This window comes from Chanos chanos, chromosome 8, assembly GCF_902362185.1.
Source record: "Chanos chanos chromosome 8, fChaCha1.1, whole genome shotgun sequence".
NCBI classification, from domain to species: domain Eukaryota; kingdom Metazoa; phylum Chordata; class Actinopteri; order Gonorynchiformes; family Chanidae; genus Chanos; species Chanos chanos.
Window position 1 is genome coordinate 36,192,054 of NC_044502.1, and position 24,472 is coordinate 36,216,525.

Below are 24,472 nucleotides of genomic sequence, written 5' to 3' on the forward strand. Positions count from 1 at the left end.
ATGACAAAACCATTAACATCCATTAACATTAACGTCCAAACCACCTCATACCCGTACACACAGAACCACCCCAAAAAACCAGTCACTAGCCACACAGTTGACGACGGTTGTATCTAAAAACCTGAATCCGGTTAAGCACTGGGCTCACCCCTAAAAACACCTCTGTTTCCTTCCTCGCTTTTCCCCCCATTGCTGGATTGTAAATGATTCTCCGTCACACTAGAAAACTTGACAAACTACACTGACAATCTCTCGAGTGGGATGAACTCAGATACGCCGTACACAAAAAAAAAGGCAAAATTAAAGCAGCTGCAGAAGTGTCTGGCTGATCTCAGTGGTACTCTTTTTCCAGGAACCACATGCTTTCTCTCAAAAATAATCATAAAAAAAGTACACCTACATGAATTCATGCAAATTATCGGTGATTGAAAAGCCACTGAAAGGAATTAAAATGAAGATATCATAAAAATGGGATTAAACACAAAAGCTTTGGCTTATCTTCTGGCCAATAATGCCAAATAATGGAAAGCACTCGCGTAAATGTTAAGAAAATAAAATGCCGGGGCAGTGCAGAACTCTCTGTGGGATTCCAAACCTTGCTTTTCTTTTTACCCAGTCATAGAGGAAAGTTGTTTTCCTCTAGGATTAGATAAAGTACAACAACTGGATTGCACTCAGTCATTAATAAACAACTTCAGATGAAACACAGGTATTCATACAAAATATGTGAAGGGGAAAAAAAAAAAAGTATAGACAAAGTGCTTATGCGATTTCTGATTGAAAAAAAAAAAAAAACCACAGTAACTTTATAAATGACTTTTAAATGACTTTTTAAATGTCATTTCAGAGAGGTGTGAAAAGAAAATAATAACTCAACCAGCAGACCTGCAGGTGAAAGTAATGGATTAACGACTCACCTTAGAACCTCCGATAAAGGCCGAGGTCTTGATGGCCTCAGCGTAAGAGTCATAAACGTGTGGGTAGCGGATGCGCTCCTGCTCCCTATGGCGTCCCAGTATTGGAGACCGCCGAGCGCTCAACAGGGACTGCTCCCTGAGGAGACACAAAGAGACTGTCGCACACCTCATCGACAATAACTACACAATATACTTAGAGTGTTACTGGGTCATTAGTCAAGCAGGATGAAATACTACAGTTGGTAGATTTAGATTCACAAAAAGATGCCAATGGACACTACATTCACATTCTATACATGAAGCAGACAGACAAAGCAAATGGGTTTTTCCCGAAGATTAACCCAGTTGTTTGTGAAGTACGGGATCTCAGACGGGGCTAATGATTTGTTACTCGCTTAAACTGTATTTCATTAGGAAGAAGAATGTGATACGGGGCTTAGTACATACCGCATTGGTAATGTGCGGTAATCAGATATAGCCACGGCGCTACACACAGCCATTACACTTAAACCAAAGCACTAACTGGGTACGAGTTGCCTTACGCGCAGTTCTCCGGCACCTCGATCTGAGAGAACTGCAATTCATCCTGATCTTATCAGGAATAAGTGTGTCTGATACTCTGCCTCTTTGTTTTCCTCAGACGGCAACTCCGTAAACCTGCCTGCCATCAGATCTGCCGTTGACATATTCACCGGAGTGATCCCTGGTACGTTCTGCTACCTTGCCCGGGCTGCACGTGGCACGCGGGATCACCTTCTTTCTGCTAAAGCCACCTTTGGGCTCCCTGGCCTTTATTCCAATTTCTACCGTTACACCGAGGGTCACCCGGATCAATTCGACTACTGTTACATGGAAAGTAAATGAATCTCCTTGCAGCACCGTTAGAGTCATTACCCGCCGTGTCTGAGAAAGAGGCTCCTGCCCCCCAGAACTCACACCTACTGGAAAAGAAACCACTCAGGAGCCACAGGTTCAGATCTTATTTTAATTTAATGGGGATACAGATCCTCCGACAATAATTTGGAACCCCAATAAAAGCTCGTCACGGAGCGAAATGAAGGATTTATTTAAGTTGATGCGTTCTCTGGTTAATCGCGTTGAGCCGCGGCGTTACGGGCGTGGTTGGCAAAGTTAGCGCCTGCGATCAAGGATAGACGGATGACGGGGGGGGGAACCAAAAAAAGAGGAAAGGTGTGTGGAGTCCAGCTTTGCCTGCTAACGTGGCAATGCCTCTCCCCCTTAATCTCTTCCCTCACGCTTCAGGAGACTTGGCCAGGCAACATTTTTAATTAAACAGATCGCTGCTCTTTTTTATCCAGCGAAATTAAACTTTCAGAGAGAAAATCCTTAACAGAAAAAAAAAAAAGAGATGTGGCCAAGCGTCGGATCGCACATTCATCATCAATGTGTTTTTTTTTTTTTTTTTCCCTCTCTCTTTCCCTGGGATGAAGCTCTGATGAAATATGCAGAGCGGGTGCCTGTTTCCATAATGAAAAGGGAATCAGAGAGACAGAAGAAAGAGAGAGATTGAGAGAATGTATGAAAGGAGGTTTGTTGGGAGGAGGGGAGGGGAGGGAAGGGGAGGGGTACCTCTGGAGTCTCAGTTCTTTGGGGTCAAAATGAAAACCGCCGTCGGAAGTGTCCAAGTCGTCCCCTCGCTTCTCTCTCTTCCTTTCGCGCTTCTCTTCTCGTCTGTAGTGTTTCATCATCTGTCTCTCTTGCTCGGACTGAATGGTCACCTGGCAGCCATACGCAGGCTTACTGGTCTCCGCGCTCCCTTTATAGACGCCGTCTGTGAGAAATGATATTAAAGAACTGACATGGCTGCCTTTGGGTCATACGTTAACTCTGCCAATATGACACAAGGGCATTTTTCGTGACCTCACTTCCAGGTTATGAGTCATGCTGTAATTTCACTGTAATAACATGTTATCATATGCAAAGACTAAGTAAATTATCGACCTGACTGACTTATATATAGCCAATAAGATCAAATTTAGCCTGATTTTGTATTCCAGTTTTGTGGCAGGATATCTACAGAGATTTATTCAAATGCCCAATATTACCATAAAAAGGATCTCTGAGATCTGATTGATAGTCAAAGTAGATTTGAATAAAGATATTAAAAAGCAAATGTTGAGTTTTCAGTGGGAGATGTTATTCTCATCTCTGCCTTACCAACAATACCTGACAAAACCATGGGAGAATATGCAAAACGCTAAAAATATAAGATAAAAGATTAAATTTGGGCAACAAGAAGAAGAACTTCCAAAGAACAAAAGAAGAAAAAAAAAAAAAAAAAAAGAAAGTTGAGGTGAAATCAAAATGATATAAGAGCACCATCAGAATGATTCAGTTTCTAACATATGACCATTTTACCAGTTCCTGTCAAAACCTGTCTTTGTTATTTTTCTGTCATTAAATAACTCAGCCAAGCATGGCCATTCTCAGCCCATAGGGGCACTGACCTGGTTTTAACTGAACAATCTACCTGTCATTGCTGGAGGGAAGAAATTCAAGTCCATATTCAGCCAGTGTAATTTTTAACTTTTAACAGATAAATAGCTTTACAAATGATGTGCTCTGTATTACTCAGTCTATTTTCTCTTGGATGAGAAGGTTCATCTATAAAAAAAAAAAAAAAAATTAAAAATTACGCCGAGTGTTGTTCTGAGGTCAGGTTACATTAGACTATGTGGAAAAGCCACAACCTTTACAATAGTGGAGTCTGTCAAAAAGTATGAATCTGTCAAAAAGTGGGTTCCCTTGTGTTTGTCCGGCTGCGGTTATTTCAGCATTTCAGGGGTTAAATCCCCATCGGATCACCCTCGCAGTTTGATCCACAACAGCTCAATAAAAAAGCACAATTGCTCTTGAAAACAGATGAGGTATGATGATTGCACCAGGGCCCTGGCTGATTGTCTGAATGATCTCTTCTTTATCTCTTTTAAAGAACTGAGCCTTGGTGGCTCACCCTCACTTTCCCTCTCTCTCTCTCTCCTTCCCTCCCTCCTTCTTTCTCCTCACTCATTTCCACACTGCCAGACGTATAGTCCTTCACATGTGAATAAGACTCCTATTCAAAAAAACCTTCACAAATACATAAAGACTGCCTCACGTCTGTCTACATGTGAAATATATAAATGCACCTACACACGCTGTCACCGTGGGAGGCACAAAGCTTTTAGGGACTCTGCACAAGTGTTGGTGACTGGCTAGACTCCCTGGGGTGTCACGGTAACAGGAAAAAGGGGTAGGAAATGAAGCGCGTCGATCACCAGAAGCTCATGTTCCACGGAGCAAAACAGCTCAGCTTTCCAGACGTGTTATTACTGATCTGACGGAGTCTAATTAGACACTTTCTACTCATTGTGGCTCTGTTAATTATGCAAAAGGTCCTCTTTAATTGGCATCTTTACCCTATGGCTGGACACTCCTGTGTCTCCCACCTGTTTGGACTTAAAATGGCCAGCACCCATACCGTGCTCAAAGCTCACGCAGAGAGCAGAGTCACTGGACCTTGCCATGATCAGACAGGAAAGCATGAACATTCAGTGGAAAGAAGACATAAAAAAAAAGACAGGACCACCGAGCCAGTGAACTGTTAATATACTGGCGTTAAAGCAGCCCAGGCACGATTTCTAACACCCCGCCCCTATATAAACAGCGTGTCTTAGAAGAGGATTTATCCAGTGTTATCAGATCTCGACGGGTTCGTTAAGTGTGTAATATTATCCTCGGTTCGGGAGATTCCGAGTCCATCTATTTTCCATTAAATTAGTAAAATAGTTCCCGATGCGCTGACTCTGGTCCAGTAGATGACAGAGAAAAGAAACAGCTAGATGTTAAATCCCTTATCAGTGCTGGGGAGCTAGGGTTAAGATTTCTGGCCCTGAGACTGCTAGAGAAACGGAGGAACTGCAGCAGGACTCTCTGAGCGGTGGAGACAGGATGACACATTACATAGAATAACTGCCAACCCACTCTCCCAGACGGCCAACGGTACTGGAGAAATTAGATACTGCTGTGTGAATTAGTTGACTCCATGCAGTGTGGAGAGTGACAGATCAAATGTGAAAGCGCTGGTGTCCGCAGTGGGAATGTGGCTATTTATTCCAGATTGTATCAGGTCCGAAAGAGGCTGTAATAAACTATGGAGATCAGGCATTAAACCACCTGCCAAATGATCGCATCATTTACAAGTTTAGAGTGAAAAATCCTGCATGATACTGTTGATGCTTTTTTAACGTTTCTGAGTGACGTACCCTAAAACAACAAAAACCCACTGTTTATATACTGGAAAAAAAACCCCCAAAAAACCACAAGGACACTCAGTGAGAGTGAACCGAAAGAAGACTCTTACATAGCACCCCTGGTGCTCTGCCAGTGTTCATCTCCACAGCCTGCCTCAAGGACGCTGATTTGAGTTGTACATTTCTACAGGTGTTCATTTATGTCTGTCTTTCCTTAACATGCGGAAAGTTGTTCTGGTTTTAACAGCAGTGTTGTAATGAAAGTGGTTGCTGGCTATAACATGCAATTAATTACTAACTTTCCCTGGCCTTATGTTTTGCCTCCTCTTGCGCTTGATGAATGAGAGTGTGAAGAGAAAGACAGGAGAACAGGTAGTTAGCCATGTCAAAGTCCATGTGTTACAATCATACTAAGTTAAACTGCTTAGCCAATAGTTTGTCTGGACCATGTTTTTAGGGAACCAACAGCAGCCCAGACAAGACGCTGAGATCTAACAACAACAGTTAAAATCCAAGTTTCATCAAAAGATGGTTTTCTTTGAGCATGTTACAGGTGATGCAGCAGGTCTTAGCTGAATCTCTCTTAGTGCTATTCACATGCTAAATTAGTGAATAATTTAGCAAATGAAACTGCATCAGCTATATGAAGTGGTAAAAACAGTGATGGGGTACACAGGAAAATAAAACATTAAGCCAAATTCCTCGAGGATTATATATATATATAAAAATCTGTGAAGTCCTTCAATACCCTATTTTTTTTAACTGAAAACTTTTATTTAACCTTTTATTTCAGGGGGGAAGCATCAGCCAGGTTTTCAGACAATTTTCAGATAATTTCGGGAGGGGTAGCAAAGACAGGGTAATAGAAAGCTTGAGAATAATAAAAAAAAATGAGATTAAAAGGACATAAGAGGATTAAACAAACAGAGAGACAAACCTCTTGTTTCGGACAGACTTTTTGACCGGAGGCAGAGGCTTCAAAAAGCCTCACTAACGATCAACAAACACCAGCAAAATTCGATATTTTCAAAGATATCTATTCTTGGGGAAAAAACAATACAAACACCAACCGAACAATCACATAGTTAGAGGAGAATCTTAAGAGAAAAGCCATACTTTGTGAAATTACCAAAAGATGGTGAAAAGAGAATTCTGAAATTTCAAATTTGGAGAATTAGACGCGTGGAGAGTCCAACAGAAATTCAGTAAGTATCCCCATCAAAACAAAACTGCCTGTCTTGGTTTAAGGCTTTAACACTGGAGACATGGTTGAACTGTGATCTTCCCTCTCTCACAGTAATAAAAGCACCTATATGCTTTTATCTCTTTAAAATTACTGCCAGTGAGTCATCCCCATCAAAAACTACATCTATCATCTCAAAGCCTTCAAGTTCTTTCACAGCCAAGGGATTGTGCTGCTCAGTGTGGAAGTATTATTGAAAACTAGATACAGTTATACTAAAGTGGGAAACAAAATAAATAGGTTCTAAATAGAGCCTATTACAGTCTTCACAAGGTCATGAATTTAATGAAATCATGGTTAACGCATGGTCAAACTCCAGTCACTCTGGATTCTTTAAACCTTCAAACAAGTTATTCACTCTCCTTATCCTAATATCAACATAAAATGTTTCCCGTACTTAACAGTATTAGGTCAGACAAATGACATTGTGTGGGGGCCTCTCATCCTCTGGATATGCCCTTAAATCCTGTATTGTTGAGAACTCCTAGCCCAGCACTGGTGATGATGTCCATTCTGGACAAGTCTGCTCATTTTTTTTTTTCTTTCTTTAATAATATCACAAGTCTGAATGTATCATTCCAACCTCTAAGGTCCTTTGCTTGTCCATCCTCCAAGACTCAGCGATTGCCCATCAAGACTGAAAAGGTTCTTTTGAATTTTTCATACAGTCTCTGACACCTTCCCTATCTCACAGAGATTTCCATCTCAAAGGCGACTCCTCTCCTTTCTTCACTGCTGCATTCAGGACATGGTCACGTCTTCAACTCTCCCCAGCCCATGCTGACACTGTCGTTGTACGTAACCACCAACTCCTTCTTCTCTTCTTCTCTCTTTGATGTGCCTCACCAGGCTCGTGCTTTGAGTTCACCGTGCAGGTGTATGTGCACTCCACTAAGCTTCATAAGCATGGGGATTTTTTTTTTTTTTTTTTTTGCCTTCAACTAGCAGTGCATTTCTTACAATAGAAAAACCCTGCAGAACAATTACCAAACATTAGGCATTATGACTTCAAAAAAAGAACTGAAAACAGTGTGTGGAGGGAAATACTATTAAAGGCTGAATTACCCTGCTGCACAGAAAGAAAAGTATGCACAGTGTGAAACTATATGCAAGGGTAAGCCGTAATGTTCTCGAGTACCAAAGGGGGGGTTGTGTCTCTGTTGTTTTAGTCTATTTGTGAATTTAACATTAGACGCTGTTTGGAGAGGACCAGCACAGAGCAATTCACTTATTTGAAAATTTCAGCGTTTTCAGTAGCTAGTATGAGGCATAATGGAGAGAAATAATCAAAGCCGCAGTCTAAGTTAAATTTTATTTCAGTCACACTGTCTTCCTTCACACAGATGTGCTCTCTGTTGAGACATAGGTTCTCCATCTGAAGTAGGTAAACAGAAATGTTCTTGTCCAAGATGGGCATTTTTTCTATAAATTTAGCTAATTCATCACTATTAAAATAGGCTATGAAAAATTAAAATAAATAATTGACTTTTAGACAAATAAAGAGGATAGGCCTAATACCTCAATGGTGTCATGTCCACTGCTATCAAGGCAGAGCCAGACTGACTTAAAAGCTGCACTGTGTTCTGATTACCAATGTCCACTTATACCATTCTTTTAATTATACAGAGGCTATTATCTATGTCTAAAAGCATCTGCTATCTGCATTAATGATACTCCAAACACTGGAAGTTAAAAATATGTGGTGGTCCACACAGTGGTTACACTGGATAGAGTCACAATGTACACTTGAGACACTGCCGATTGCTGTTAGCAAATGGGCATCTCTTCTCCATTTACAAATAGGTAAAACACTGGAATAGCATTTTAATCAGCACTTGACAGATGCACCAGCAAAATCCCACCTCTCTTAATGGAATGCAAAGAGTGGGCAATCTAATCAGCTGCTTTTAACCCCCTTTCTGACCTCCACCCATGGTTGTCAAGGTAACACAAATCTTCAAAGCTGTCTGGCAGGTGAACTTTTTGACTAGCCAGCAGCCTATTACCACTTCTTGGCATCATTTGTAACACGAATTACGATTAGAGTAGAAGAGCAAGAAAGAACAAAAAATAAAAAAAATTTAAAAAAGATTATTTCCTCTATATCTTACTTTTGTTATGCAGAATTTAAACTGGGTCAGTTTAAGTCTTTTGAGCTCTTCAGAGTTTTACTATCCTCACTCCCTCCCCTAACACCATATGAAGAAGTCAATATATCTAAGTCTTTAAAAATGAAGTAAGAACCTTCAGTTCATGATGCTGGGCTCTGTACCAAGGGACAAGGGATAACCTTACTTCCTCTGTGTGCTGACTATGACAATCCTCTTGACTTCAGTCAATCAACTGCTAAAGCACATGTATAGCCAAAACCTTAGCTGGACCCATCCTTGTACAAAACTTCCAGAAATCTCTTATGGGTTACACCAAATCATGAATATGAAAAGCTGACAGAACTGTTGAATCAACTGGTCTTAAACTTGATATCACTCATCTAAGCATCTAACAGTTCGACTGCGAAACTTCTTGACATCCAATACAACAGGCTGAAATTTATTTCAGAACAAATTCATCTGCTTGGATTGAATGCGGATTTCACAGCTATCGATTCAGAGTAAAGTACAGTAGCATCTATATTCCAAACTGTTGTTCTGCCATAACAGTGTGAGTTTGACGTTCCATCACGCTACACACTACATACAGGTTAAAGAAAATAGCAAGTCTTCTTAAGATGACTTTCTCTTTTTCGGTTTGTCTCTTAAGACTGCCTTGGAAATGTCGTCTAGAGAAAACTCCAGCTATGACAGATTACGTATCCTTATCTTCGCACAGATATCTGAACCTCTTTAGAGGTTTGGTCACATCTACAGGGAAGGGAAAAGTCAGGCTCGGAGAAAAGCGATTTCCAAAAAAGAGAAAAAGAAATGCTGCAAACACAGCATGGGATGTCTCCCTAGGCATAATAACAAACAGAGGAATCAATCTACAGTGGAATTGGCCACAATGATAAACTCCATGTACTGAGGGGCTAAGCCACAATTATGAACTGGCACACAAAGGAACATTATAAATCAGAATCAGTCAGAAAGCATATGAAAATAAAGCTACAAAACACATAGGATGATCAATACACCATGTCTCTCTATCACTTCATACAAAACACATCAATCCCGACATTATTTTCACAGAGTTGAGTGTATGAGAACCACAATATGTCAACATGAAGGTATGAAATAGTTCAGGTTGAAACTGTGGCTCAATATGTTTCAGCGGAAGGCTTAAGAGCAAGTGAAAAGCTCGTATGTATGCATGAGAGGTAGAGAGAGGGGACTCCGCTGTCTAAGATATCACTCTTCATGCGAGACAGGGCCTCAGATGTCTCTACCCAAAACTGGTGAGAAAATGAAGAACTGAGCTGCACCTAATAGGCCTATTCTTCTGGTAATAGTCTTTTTGGTGTATTGAGCCTTTCTGCACAACAGCCATTCAGAAAATGAGTGTGAGACCCAATGGAAAACTAAAGGGTAAAGTGAGAAAGGGGAACGGCAAGAGGAAAAACTCTGAGGGGAATACATTTTTTTGTTTATCTGCTTTTTAAACCAAGAGCTAAGGCTCCAGTAACATTTGCTTGGTAAAAACATTCGGATTATATTATTACCTCCGCCAAGTAGGTTGTGTTTTCGGTGGGGTTTGTTTGTTTGTTGGTTGGTTTGTCTGTCTGTTTGTCAGCAGGATTACGCAAAAACTACTGGGCCGATTTTCATGAAACTTGGTGGAAGGGTGCAGCGTGGGCCAAGGAAGAACCCATTAAATTTTGGAGTGGATCCAAGACACAGGGTGGATCCACGTATTATTTTCCACTTCGTTAACACTGTGAGATGAGCTGAACTTGTGCATGCGCGAACCTGACGTAGTTACAGTGAATGGTGTGCCGTGACTACCCATACAACAAAACATAACAGCCACCTCAAACATCACTGTAGAAACAAATAAAGCAAGTATTTAAGAAATAAGCAATGTCTAAATTATCCTTACTGTTTTTTCTGAGTCGATATGACCAAAGTTTAAAGGTTACTGCAGGCTAGCATAACACGCACATAAACGTTAAACATTTCTTACAATACATTAGCATTCATAATCATACATTCCGAATTGTTTGCTCAAACAGTTATGGAAATATATCCAGACATATACAGTTATTGCGGTTACAGATTGGAATATCACAGGAGAGTGGACTATTGGCCTTGGCAGAGGTCTGCGCTCACTGAGTGCCATTCTATAGAACTATAGTTTCAGTAATAAGATCTGCAATCTGTTGGCAACTGGAAATATTAATTTCAGTTCAGTCCAGAATTGATGTCTAGCAGTTATTGCATTATTAGCTCATTCATCATAAAGAAACTGTATTCATAGCACAAATCTGTATTCAAATTAATTTACTCTTTCAATCATAGACACTCTCTTATTTTAAAAATCCCGTATAGTGGATGTCATTATTCTTGTCTTGGAAATACAGCAGTGATAGGATTGAAATGAATCTAAATTTTACCATGTGTTGAATTTGTGCACTGAAAGATGATCTAAGCTGTAGGTACTCTCAATTTGTTTTGGGGGGGGGGGGGGCGTAGGGCGTATAATGAGTCTTTTAGTCTCACGGTTATCATAGCAAATTTATGTACTTCACTGAGCACCGTTACTCCACAGGTGGACTGGGTTATTTGTGGACACTTGAGGAGGTGTCAAATTCCTCCAGTAGACGGTTGCATCTGCCACCTGTGCAGGAACGCTGTACTTGAGTCCAACATCCAAAGAGGCACAATCACATCTTAAAATGACAAGCTACTTTTTATACACTTCCTTAAATACTGCCCGGTATAGTGATTGAGAAACCAAAAACTAAAGGAACAGCAATGTACATCTGTATGTGAAAGTCTGCAGTCTTGCTTAATAAGCCCTTCAGGACCAATCATTTATAATAGCACTTTAGGCAGCCTTACAGTTGAGAGTACTGAGGATGGGGTTAGGGGGGGAAAAAAAACAAAACAAAAGAGCAAAACAAACTTGACCATTCCTTCCATTTCCTCATTGCTGCTGAGGTGCCATGATATGTCTGTGTGAGCTCACCTGGCGGCTGGTTGAGTCTGCTGTCAGGAGGGGCAGCCAGGAGAGAGTTTACAATGCCTGACCTTCTTTGAAGAAGAGTAGAGATCATCTCAAATCCCTCAGGGCCCAGCAACTCAAACAGCTGTGTGTTACAGAACGAGAGAGAAAGAGAGAGAGAGAGAGAGAGAGAGAGAGAGAAGGAGAATGAGAAGGAGAAGGAGAAGATAAAGGAGAAAGGGAAAGAAGAGACACAAAAAGAGAGAGAATAAGAGAGCATCCTAAGTGTTGAGTCCAATAAGTGGAATAAATAAATAAGTATATTTTGCAGCTCAGTCCAGAACAGAACAGCAGACTGTGTGTGTGCCAAATGTGAGCACCTGGCAGTTATAATCCCTGAGGTACTGAGCTTGGGACTGAATATCATCTGCTGTTTAGTCTAACCACCACAACCACCTGGTACTCAGTGCCACAAAAGACAGAGCCAACCTTTCAAAGCACGCAGTGAACACCATGCTCGAGACCCAAAATCATTTAGAGTGCCTACAAAACATGTAAAAAAATAAATATACACACACAAACATAACACCCTTACCACTAAAGCAATACAACAAGTCAGGGTCAGTTTGAATAAATCTGTACAAAAAAACGTTTCAAGTGATGGAGGTTGGTTTTGAAACATAACAACAAACGAAAGAAAATCTTCTTGCTTTATCATTAGTAAATTAATTTATAATAATTTCTTTTTATAATTTATCAATTGAATAGGATTTTGATTTGAAATTCAAACTTGCAAATTCCTTTTTTTTTTTTTTTTGGATAAACTTCAATGTTCGGGTAAACAACACCGACTTTTACTCTTGACTGAAGGGTTCTGTACTGTTCTACACAAAAACATTAGTCATGTATATATCAAAACCATCCATCCATCTGCATCATTTCATTTCACTGTCTCCATAAGGCACACTTTACTACAATTCTCAATGGACTTTTGGCTTCCAGGAACAAAAACAAACCTCACAATTCAACATCAAACATATTGCTTTCACCATAGCACAGCTGAATGTGAGGGTTGCCATAGTTTGCTTATGAGAATGCGCTTACTGTGGCCAATTAACTTGCTGTGCTTTTGCTCTGAATGATGTTGATTTATGTTTGAACCATCCCTTTGCGTCTTGCAAGTATTCTCTGTGTTTTGGACACACTCTCACACACAAACATTTCTGCTCTTTTTAGTTTGTTTGTTTGTTTGTTTTTTTTCAGCGGAGATGAAGCATGTGCCCTCCTGACTCCTTATCCTCTAGAGATGAGGTGAGCAGCCACAACGCACAGGAGGTGCACAACAACTTATGCACTTTGAGGGGGGCTTTGTTTTTGTCTCTGTTTCTTTTTGTGTGCGTGTGTGTGCGTGTGCGTGTGCGTGTGTGCGTGTGTGCGTGTGTGTTTATGTGTGGCATCTTTTGTTTGTTTAAAACATGATTTTTTTTTCCCCCTCATACCACAAGTGCAACAGTTATTCTCTCGCTCTCTCTCTCTCTTTCTTTCTTGTTTACCAGCCTAGAGAGAAACCTTTGTTCTTGATTGTTTTGGGGGTGCTCAAGAATTCTGTCCTTGGAGGCAGGTGCTGACTGAGGCCACAAGCAAAGGCTCCTCTGGGATTCACAAAGGTAAAGCTTTTTCTCCAGAGAGCCACATGATCCTGTACATCTTCTTCATGATTCCACGTCCTTTTGTCAGGCAGACCGAAGGCGCTGGCAAACAGCATCCGCAGAAAAGAGCTCTACAAAACACCGTCCTTCACCAGCACCTCCCCATTTTCAAACAGCGGGGCTACGAAAGTAAAAATGTCCACTCATGTCTTCACAGAAAGAGTCATTACAGGGGTTTGCATATTTATAAAGCGAGTGCTCATTGAAATGATTCATTTCTGGACACATACTGCACTAAGAGCTTGGGGGGGGAATGTCTAATATCAGGTAATCTATCTCATTCAACTTTTAAATGTAGAAATGTTCACCATTACTGAATGAAGCCTACATGACTGCCGATTACCAAAAAAGGGTTAACATCAGTGTGGAACTTTCTGTGGTCAGCCTCTTCTACTAATTTTCCATTTTCCTCTTTAGAATGTACCTGAGTGTTTAAATGGTCACATCTCACTGTCTCTCATTACCTTTCTCCCTCAAAGGTATTTGCTCTTGCAGCACATGTCGTCATTCAAGGATAAATGTGAAATATGAAAAAAAATAAAAACAAAAAAAAAAACCCTGTGTTTCTCTCTCTCTCTCTCTCTCTCTCTCTCTCTCTTTTTCCATCTCTGTCAAGTTTAATGATAGCAAAAGAGAGACCCTTTCAACTTTGTTGTTGACTTTGGAGTCACATGCAGGGAATAGCATGGTGAGCCTGATGCACAAAGGGCATCCGACATCTAAAGATGTCAGTGGGAGAGTTGGCTTCCAAATGTCAACTACGTGAGGAACATTAAGACAGGATGTAGCTCAGGTACTACAACGCGTGTTTTAAACTGGGGGGGGGGGGGGGGGGGGGGTGGTGAGCAAAAGACTGAGAGATCATCCTGATCACAATCGGAGGAGGCAGGAGAAAGACCAGAAATGAGAACGAAAGAGAGAGACAGATATGCAAAGATTCTTCCATTTTCATTTCTCTCACTCTTTCCAGTAGCCCACCCAAGCCCAGGGGATTGAAAATGAGGGAGAGTGAGAAGGGAAAAAATGAAAAACGGCATAACGTAGATGAATGATGTAATACATCTGCGAATTAATTTAATATTCAATTAAATAGTCAAGACCAAATTGTGAAATTGTGTCTGGTCTCAGCAGGGTTTTAATTCGATATAGAAACCTACAGGGGGAGCCCTGATGCAAAAATATTTTTTTTTGTTTGTTTGGTTTTTTTTTTGTAAACTGGCTTTCCCTCACACACAGATATGCACACGCAAGCTTAACTACACGCAAACAAATTATCAAATACAAATCATTTCGCTGGGCAAAGTGTTTGGGGACCCAAAGCTGGTGCCATTTGCTTGGTAGAGTTTATAAACAAATATTTGCCTCAAACAATTCCCTCAGGACTTCTTCTCAGGAACTATACAACATAACATTTTTTTAAAAAAAACCACACAGTTGAGGCTTACACTTACAAATGGATAATTTAGTTAATCTTGACTTAAAAAAAAAAAAGAAAGAAAGAAAACAAAAAAGAAGCTCAAAACCAAACAGTCCAAAAACTTAAATATGAAAAAAAAAACCCAAAAAACATTTAGGCTCTTTTCAAGAAAAATGGGACTCTTAATAAATAATGTTACTATTACTGCAGTGAGCCTTGGCCTTCTTTTCCTGCAGTAACATGATGGGGAGAGCGGAAAAAAAAGAGGGGGGGGGAGCAGAGAGAAGGAGCGAGTGATTGAAACAGAAAGAAAGAATGAAAGAAAGAAAGAAAGAAAGAAAGAAAGAAAGTGTCTTATGAAAGAAGCACCTGTGAGCAGAGGATGGGAGTTGAGCCCAGAGGCTCATCAATTCTGAGCAGACTGGTGCCCTTGAGTTTCTCTCTGCTAATGTTTCTCTGTCTGAAGAACATGATAACAAGCTCCTCTCGCATTATCGGGCCTAAGCTTCAGCTAAGCTTTCCTCACTCCACATTTCGCTATAGTTAAATTGCCAACGGGTCACCGTGTCCCTGGTTATTCTTCTCAGACTAATATTAGACGCGTAATGACTGATTTTGTGAGTGGAATTGTTTACAAAAAATGCGGAGCTACTTGTAGAGAAACGGCTGGTTTTACTGTCATGACCACTACACACGGTAAAGAAAGGAACAACCAATTTCCATGTAGGTACGATGAAAAATCCATGATGAAATCGAGCCAGCTGCCCGCCAGCCAAGCCCGCAAGGTGACATTTCACGGGACGACAATGAATCACTGGATACAGGAACTGACAGGGTTTCAGAAAAGCCCACTCGGTCAAGTGCACAACGCATACCATAAATAGATTTTAGCTCGCACAGTGTTAAGTTTTTGCAACGCTCCAGACTGAGATGACACATTCAGGAGAGGGCAACAACAAACATCACAAACGTAAGTGGCTCGGCACCGTGGACGTTTCGTATTGCGGCGGGCCGGTAAAACCGTTCTTAATTCGGTGGCGCGAGGCGGCCTTACCTCATTCTGCAGCTCGTCGTCACTTTTGTGGGAAGCCAGCATTTCAAACAGGGACGTGCAGAGCTCCTCAGCGCTGGACGAGCCCATGTTTCCACCGCTTAAATACTTCTCCACCTCCCCTCTGAGAACGGAGCTGTCTGAGGCGCTCTGGACCGGAGATGCCGCAAGCTGCGTTCCGCTTCTCTCTGCGCCGTTCTTCTTCCCGCTCATGTGGTTACTCAAGAGGCTATGGAAATCCAGGCCCCGTTCTTCTTCTGATTCCTCCAGCCAGGGGAGCGTGTCTTGGGAGTCCAGAACATAGGTGTCAAAGGAGAAGGCAATGTTGCGGCCGAAGGGTTCCCCGCGGTCCGGGGTCTTGCTGGAGCTCTGGGTCTGGACGAATGCCTCCACTAGGGACTCGCCCACCTGCGCCACCACCTTGCCCACGGCGGCGCAAGACGCCTCTGCGGCAGAAGCCGGGAATGGCCCAAACATCTGCTTAATGGCCCGGGTCTCCTCATGGCCCACTTGGTCTTTGCTATAGAATGTCTTGAATAGGAACACAGCAGCGCTTTCAATGGCCTCCTGACCGAAATCTGTACCCACTGCAATAAAGGAGGAAAAAAAAAAAACACAAGCTGGTGATTACTGAATAACTAATAAACTGAAATAAGTGACCAGCCATTTTAAGGCATTCAGTAGCATCATGTTGCATTATTCTAAACAAAACACAACAACTTTCTACACTCCTTAACTAAAAGTGTGCAAATAAAGAGCTTGAATAGAAAGACCGTTTTCAACCAAACACATGTCCTCACCATTGCTCATTTAGGTGATATATCAGCCAGTTTAAACTAGAACGCAGTGTAATAATGAGAAGAAGGACTAATTGTCCAATTAGAGGAAGAAAATGTCAGTGAAGGGGGGTGAAAGTGTGAGGAAAGAGGACAAGGAACAGATAAAAAGGATTTAAACCAATTAAAATGGTCTGAAACCACCTCACTCTCCACTGCACACTGCCTATGTCAGAGTATAATTGTTCATTGCCATGCATCTCAGCGTATTTCAAGTGAGGTTTTACTGTGTTTGATTCAGCTTTAGACTGCCTTAGAGTGATTCATGCAAAATATTAGGAAGGACATGTTCGTTTATCAAGTAACACTTCTTGAGAAGTTGAGCACCACAGCCATAGTTAATATATCATTTTCATTTTAAGGTGGATTAGTTAAGGCAGTTTGTATCAAACCTGCATATGCTCCAAGAGTCTTAACAAGTACTACAGTGACACAGTTCTGAACACTCAGCATGGGGAGATCGGATTTTTTTCTGTAAACAAAAATGAGTTCATAAGTAATTTACTAACTGCAGCAACCTCTCCTTAGTGAATTCAACCTTACTCAACATATTCTGAAAATCTTCAAAATGTTAAGCAATATTTAAAATTTTTTTTTTTTAATATTTCCAGTGACGGGATCATTTGAACTGACGGGATCATTTGTAACAACTGGTCACGGTGGAAAAGATCACTTCACGCACACAAACTCCACCCTTTACTAACGACAATACGTCCCCTTTGTAAAAAAGCACGAATGTTTTCCGTCCTTCACAATCTTTTGCTTTCCCTCTCAAACAAACGGCATCAAGGGTGTCTGGAGCTGTTCTTACATTCATCAGAGGTACAGTGGGATTAGGGATAGAGCAGAAATCCTACCACGATCCAATCCCTGCCCCGCTGCTTTCCTTTCGCTGCCACCCCACCCTACCCTGCGCCCCCCCCCCCCCGCCAACAGGAACAGAATAGTAATAAGAGCAGTGGGAGAGGGCCCAGCGTGCACCCCTATTTGACTAAGACAGAATTCTGAGGGATTTGCATCTAATCTAATTATTTGACACATCAGGACAACTAAATGCTACTGTAGCGTGGTTGCCGCAGAGTGTAGAGAAACGATCTCTCCTCGCTTATTTCTTTGGAGGTTCATGAAGTTCTAATAATGAGGAGGTTCATACCCCAGGTGTTTCTTTAAAAAAGAAAAAAAGAAAAAAAGAAAAAAAGAAAAAAAAGGGGTTTCTGACCTTGTGGTTATTCAGTCCCCTGTCGGTGATACTTAGGGCAAAAAACTCTTAATGTTGTAGCAGTAAAAAAAATGGACGGGGGGGGGGGGTGGGACAAAGTTAGAAATGGGACATTTAAGTTGACACTTTCCACAAAGGAAAAAAAAAATCTTTTAATATCAATACCAAACAATTTGAACAGATTTCGTGTCTTAGAAAAACAAATTATTAGGTGCGTAATGGTACACAAACACACAAACACACACACACACAACTAACGGTCCAGCACATATTGCATTTTGGGGTCACAGCGTTTCATTTTCAGTACCACAGAAAAAAAAACCCAAACAAATGTAAATTTGTTGGCTGACAGACAGTGACTGTCTGCACTTAGGTGAAATGTAATCATCTGCTGGGAAAAGAATTTTTGAATAACATTCGACAGTTGCCTTGCTTTAGCCTGTTAAATAAGCAAGAGCATGGCAAGAGCCTTTCTTTAAGTCACTCAGGGACTGCAACAGTAATGCAATCTGTGGTGAAAATTATATCACGATCCGTGTTTAGTTTTATTCATTACATTAACCCTTACCCAGTGAGCTGTTTGGTTTGCAGTATACACCACACTGTAAGTCCTGTACAGTATTGCCTGATATAATGACACACACCACTATACCGGGAGAACTGAAGACTAACCATTTAAGAAAGAGCTTGTCTCTTGACTTGACAGATCCAGGGCTAGTACAGGATATTTTACTATAGTTAAGACAGATAGTTCTCCAGGGATGCGAGTAGATTACCTATCTGTTTGGCAGCTTGTAGGATGTTCTTCAGTTCTTGAGTTGCAGTCTGCTGTTCTTTCTTCTCCAGGTGCTGTGTGAAGAACTGGACTATCTTCTGCCATGTTAACCCCTCTCTGGAAAATCGCTCCTGTCTTTTCAGTCGCTTAGCCTGAAAAGTAATAGCTTTTTACTACACATTATCGTTACGTCTACAACCTCAAATGCATCTCAAACAACAGATATTCAAGGGTTTGTTTTATTTACCAACAACTGTCAGAAACCAGAAAAACATAAGTAAAAATGGTGTTCCAGTGACATGGTCTCTGCTTCTTTCTATATGAACTTACAGAAATAAGACAACAGGGCTAATTTCTCTGAAGTTTATTTCAATTTTCAACCCTGCCAATGGCCTATTTTTATTTTAATATTGTGCATCTCTTGCGCATTTCTCCAAATTACAATCTGTGCTGCAACATTATTAAGGTGTTGAATAGTGTCACTCAAATACTGTGTTACAGTTAGTCAAGACTCATGTTATTTTCTAGAACAGCCTTCCAGATTCTAAACTAAATGCTGATTATGTCTAACTGCCAGGTTTCTGAAATATCTGCTGAAGTAAACAACCTTCCTGACAGCACAAAGCAATATTTCCACATTTCTATTTCCACCCAAACAAGAGACAATCTAAGTGGTCCTGAAACAGTCAAAATTAATATTATTGTTTAAGGTGGTACATGAAGTTTCATGGAGGTTTAATTTTCAAAACTGTCCATGAAGAATACAATCCAGGACATTGGTCCTTCAAAGCTCCAAAAAAAAAAAAGTGTTTTAACATGTTGAGAGAGCTGGAGGCATTTGAAGGCTAGAAAACACTGAATAATGCATATATCTTGCAGAGATATGATTAAATATGCCCAGCACTTAATACAGGAGAGAGGACATGGAGAGACTCATTTAAATAGACACCTCCTTCTTTGATATGCGTGCCCAAATAGGTCATGTCAGACAGTTCATGCAACCCAGGGCAGTACGAATATTAACATCATTGCTATTGTATCAGCATTTCAGCGACCTTTAAATTCAGCCTTCTCAAGCCAGCTCAGATTAAAATGAACCTCTTGCTCCATGGTCTTAAACAAGTAAGTGCACATTTTAAGATTAACATTGAGAGAGGATTTTAAGAGACAATGTTTAGTTTCTCAAAGCTTCTTTTAAAAGAAAGAAAAGTCATAAGAAAAGTAAGTATCCTTGAAGTCTTCCTATCATAACATTCATATGATATTCACTTATACACTTGCTGTTTTCCATACTGTTATTTAAAAGTAACAATATTTCAAAGCAGCAAACACCCCCAAGCTATTTTGTACAAAGATTCTGCACAACTTATGGGAGGATCTTGTTAGATTAAATTAACACTGGTAATTTAATCAATTAAATACGGGCAAACACAAACTGAATGGCAAATATGAACTGAGCGATCTCTAGAAATTTGAGTCGATAAAATATTCTCTTGCCTTTAGATCATACACCTCCTCCGTGAAATCCTCCTGCCTGCTGACATTGGAGAAGGAGCGCAACGCACCAGTCAGTCGAGGAGGAGACATGAGTCTGCCAGTATTTGCCAGTCAGGATGAAATTATGCAAAATGTGTCATCTGTGATGAGAAAAACACAACATCTGATTCAAGCACAACTGTAGGTGTTGTTAATGCAAATACATTAAGCTTCAAGGGGCAAGATTTAAGTACTTTTACTCTAATTTTAATTTGAGTGATATACATAAAGTAGCTACTTTTGAATGTAATATTTTTTTTTATGAAGTTTTATTTTTTTACTTCATTTTTAATGTCAGCCTGGTTCCACTGACTTTATATTAAACAATTCATATTACTGTAGCTGATGTGAGTGTTAGTTGGTACAGTTTCCACATATATATACATGTTTCCATTATTCAGGGAGGGTTATGTTTTTCAGGGAGATCAGGGCTGAGCTAGGTGCTGCGCTTTCTTGTGCTCAGAACTTGTCAGACCTGGCTCATGCATACCGACCTGTGAAAGTATCTTACCGATTAAACACACCCTTACTATTCTTACAACTTTACTTTTACTTATCCACAAGTTTTAAATCTTTTTAGACAAGCTAAGGAAGTCGACATGTTTATATTTTCTAACACAGAGGACCCTTAACGCTTTTCTGTCATCAAATTGCTCCATACTGTGTTCGCACAGGAGTCCTTCCGAGTTTACAAGATGGCAAGACAAGGGTGACATGCTCGTTTTGTCAGCGTATGACATAGCATATACGGTGCACATGAACACACATTTTTCTGTACACGTATATTGTGGCTAGCTGCTCATCTAGCGCTAGCTCTGTCAGTCTAAACTCTAGGTTATAAGTAGGGGTGTTACACCATCATATTGACATGACTGCAGTAAGGATTACTATCTCGCTTACAATGTTACAAAATTACAATAGCATTTGTAACTGACTGCTTGTAGTTACTGAATTTACTGAGGCTTACTGGATACTGATAAGTGAAAGATAATGTCAGCTACAAGTATCACATACACTCATACCTATCGTGGTAACTGGCTAATGTGACATGTGTCAAACGCGCGTTAGCTACATGATTTAACACGTTTAAGAGGACACTAAATAAGATCAACTAACTTAACTTAAAACCTAACTTAGCGCACGCGTAAAATCTCGTGCTGAATGCCACGTCTTTCAGTCAAATTCTCCTCAAAGACACTTTCCAAACAAAACATTTGGAGCGTTAAGTCATTCAGGTCCTTAATACAGAAAACTAACTATCTAGGTAACTTTAAAAAGAGTATGTAACGAAAGTAAGCTACTTACAACATTTCCAAGTCACCACATCTACTGCTGCCTAGCCATCAAATGTTGAATCTGTAGGCATAGGCATGAAACGAAAGTGCACTATGGGTATTGTAGTTTTTATTGACAATAAATGTATTATCTGAATAGCTAAATATAACTTTAAAGACTACAATATCCATGTACAAATCAAATCGCAAAGTAGAGTCCGATACAAAGTACAAGACATGAGTAATCGCCGTTAGAAAAACGGATTTCAAGGCTTCGTTTAAATAGAATAACAGCATTATAAAGGGTAAGGTGGCCTTCTGATGTAATTAGAGGCTGGCCAGGGGAGATTGGGAGAAGCAATAAATTGATTTTTTATCAGTTATTACTTCATTGACACAAACATGGCGATTTTACGGTTAATTATGGAAACGCATGCCTTTAGCATGCCTGTGGCTGTTGTTGAGCTGTTCACAGCATGAAATGTCATGTGGCTAAACTGTTTGATACTATGTCACGCTAACTGATTACTGCGCGAGATGAATCATTAATCATACCTGTTTGATTTGTTACCTTAGACTCCGTGTTTCCCTCACTTTACACATTTGGGAACGTACTGCTTACATAGCCAGGAAAGCTATCGTTTTGCTTATCTTTGGCTATTATTATTAAGTTAAGTTTAAGTTTATTAATATCAATTAAAAACAAAATGTATAATTGTATGACGTCATCAATCCACTATGATAAATATTATGAATTCAATAATGTGAAAATTCTTTTACATTAGATAAATGTCTGATTTCTTTCTTTCTTTCTTTCTTTCTTTTTAAATGTGTGCAAAGGTGTTCACATTCAAAGAATGGGGGAAAACTGGGCATAGCTTAACAGTGGACCCCACATTTAAGGCACATCTCTTCTCCTTAATACTGTACCTTGACCCCATACATGACCCATTTGTAAGATGTTCAGTAAACTTTTGTGGGAAAAAAAAAAACTTTGGAAAAAAAAAAAAAAACTCGTTTAACTTTGAAAATGTCTCATGTATTTATTGAATTGAAATATTTCACAAAATTATAAAAGGTTAAATAGATTTCAGAGGTTTAATGAAATTATTAAAAAAAAAGTTACATATTTAACATGTGCTGAAAATTTTGACTGTTACTTAAATTGTAAAACATATTACCTGTTTGTATAAAAAAGTTGAATTTTTGCTTAACAAATTAACATATGTACCATTTAAATATTGCATTTAAAATGTAAGGATATCTAAATGTTATAAATGACATTTATATCTTATAAGCTTTTATGGCTGAAATATGTGATAACTTTGACATTTGTCTTAAATAACAGGACCTTTAGGTTTGTATGTGGGTGCATATGTGTGTGTGGATGTGGGCACATAAAGGCTCACAATAGCTTCACTTGGTAGATTGTGCTTAATACATCATTAATATGATGAAAAATCTGTCAAAAGGGTCATAGATTATCCCCGGTAGGCATAAAGCATAAAAGAGCCATTTAAATCTGTCCATCGATCCCAACCACAACCCGGAGACTAATCTACAACCAAAGAAAATCTTAATCCAAAACAGATTTTTCTCACATTTCTGTGTCAGTGGCTTTTGCAATTTTCTGTCAGTGTCTCCCTGATGAATATGAACATCTACTGTATGAAAGGTGAGCAGTGCTAAAGAGAGGCATTGCATATAAAATTGGGTAACACTGTAAGTCGGATTGTACTCTGTCATTTAATTGTGCCAGTTTTTTTTTTTTTTCTTGTTGGATCTTTGAGAATGAATGTGACTCACACCCATAAATACACTTCATCTTCACCATGTTTAATTATTTCCTCTTGTTCGTCTTTCGAAAAATATAGGCTACCTCCAACCCTCCATACTGACTTGTGTTCTCACTTGGTTTAACATGGACCTGCTACCATTCAGTAAGGCAGAGAAACTGGACATTTCTTTTTGGACTGCAAGCTGAAACTTTTTTCGGCTTCTAGCCGTTTTCACATATGCACTACGGACTATGTCCGCAGTATCAGGTTCGCCTTTTTTCCGAAGTTGCCCTTTCATACATGTAGCACAACACAGGAGACTGTCAGCGTCAGACGCGTTCTCACCTACTAAATACTCCGTTTGGTTTAGGCGAGGGGTGGCACCTGGGTAAAGCGTGCAGGAGGCAGGACATGACGCAAAAAGTACACTGCTAAAATTGCAATGGCTGTGTCCGAGTTTTGTTTACGACACATCGAAAATGGCGGACGAGGCTAACGACTTTTGTCTGACGATTTCGCCGTTGGCCCTTACCGACTGAAGTTCCCGAATCTCGTCGTCTCTCCATTTTCGTGGGGGCCTTCGTGTAATGGCCCTTCTTCTTCACCGTCGTATGTTTGTATTCTTCCGGTTTCGCGCCAGTCGCATGTTAGAACCGGCATCAACACGCCCACTTGCTTGCTGTGCATTCTCCGGACTATAATCTTCTCAATTCGCGCATGGACCCAGACGAAGAAAAACCTGAGTTTGTACTAGGGGGCCGGTTAAAGTCTGTTAAGAATCCGATTCGACTGATTCCCGTTCACATATAAAGCCCCTCCGGTTAGAATCTACATAAGAGTTGCAGTGCATGTTTGACTCCAAAGATGAGCCATGAGGCTTGTCATCACACATTCCAAAGGAGACTTTCAGTTTTACCTGAGAGCACCCCTAAATATTTAAAGAAAATATGAACTAAACATACAGGGTATTTCTAAAACTGAATTTTATCTCTCTGCTGAGCTGCTGAGAAGAGTGTCATTACAGGTTTGCTTATGTGTGACACTGACCTTATTTTTACTGAACTCTGACTGACTCCTTACTTTACCAAAGGCAAAGTCATTCAGAGCACTGCAGTGTTAACTAAGTCCATGCAAATGTGTGCGATTGAAGGAACCCTAACGGGCATTAAGCCAAGCCAGAGAGCCATCATTAAAAACGTACTGCAGAGCCCTATCCTATGAGATCATAAGACTCCAGTCTGCATTGTAATTTGTCACATAGCTTATAATTAATGAGCATCTCCAATGCCGGTGTTATGGTCTTGCACTGGCATGTTGTTCTTTGCTGGTTGCCTCCAGAGTTCAGAATGATAAAGATAATGTTATGA

At 40.2% G+C, this 24,472-nt stretch overlaps 1 protein-coding gene across 1 annotated transcript in view; it reads right to left on the reverse strand.

Moving 5' to 3' along the window:
* The window catches only part of ascc3 (activating signal cointegrator 1 complex subunit 3), a 93,208-nt gene extending 71,820 nt beyond the window's left edge, over positions 1 to 21,388 (reverse strand). The window contains exons 1-7 of the mRNA XM_030781783.1: positions 21,359 to 21,388; positions 20,015 to 20,154; positions 18,519 to 18,669; positions 15,691 to 16,274; positions 11,535 to 11,655; positions 2,508 to 2,709; positions 918 to 1,053 (exon numbers count right to left, since the gene is read on the reverse strand). Coding sequence (XP_030637643.1) covers positions 918 to 1,053; positions 2,508 to 2,709; positions 11,535 to 11,655; positions 15,691 to 16,274; positions 18,519 to 18,669; positions 20,015 to 20,104 — 1,284 coding nt within the window. The 5' untranslated portion in view covers positions 20,105 to 20,154; positions 21,359 to 21,388. The remainder of the gene's footprint in view (positions 1 to 917; positions 1,054 to 2,507; positions 2,710 to 11,534; positions 11,656 to 15,690; positions 16,275 to 18,518; positions 18,670 to 20,014; positions 20,155 to 21,358) is intronic.
* Between the last annotated feature and the right edge of the window lie 3,084 nt (positions 21,389 to 24,472).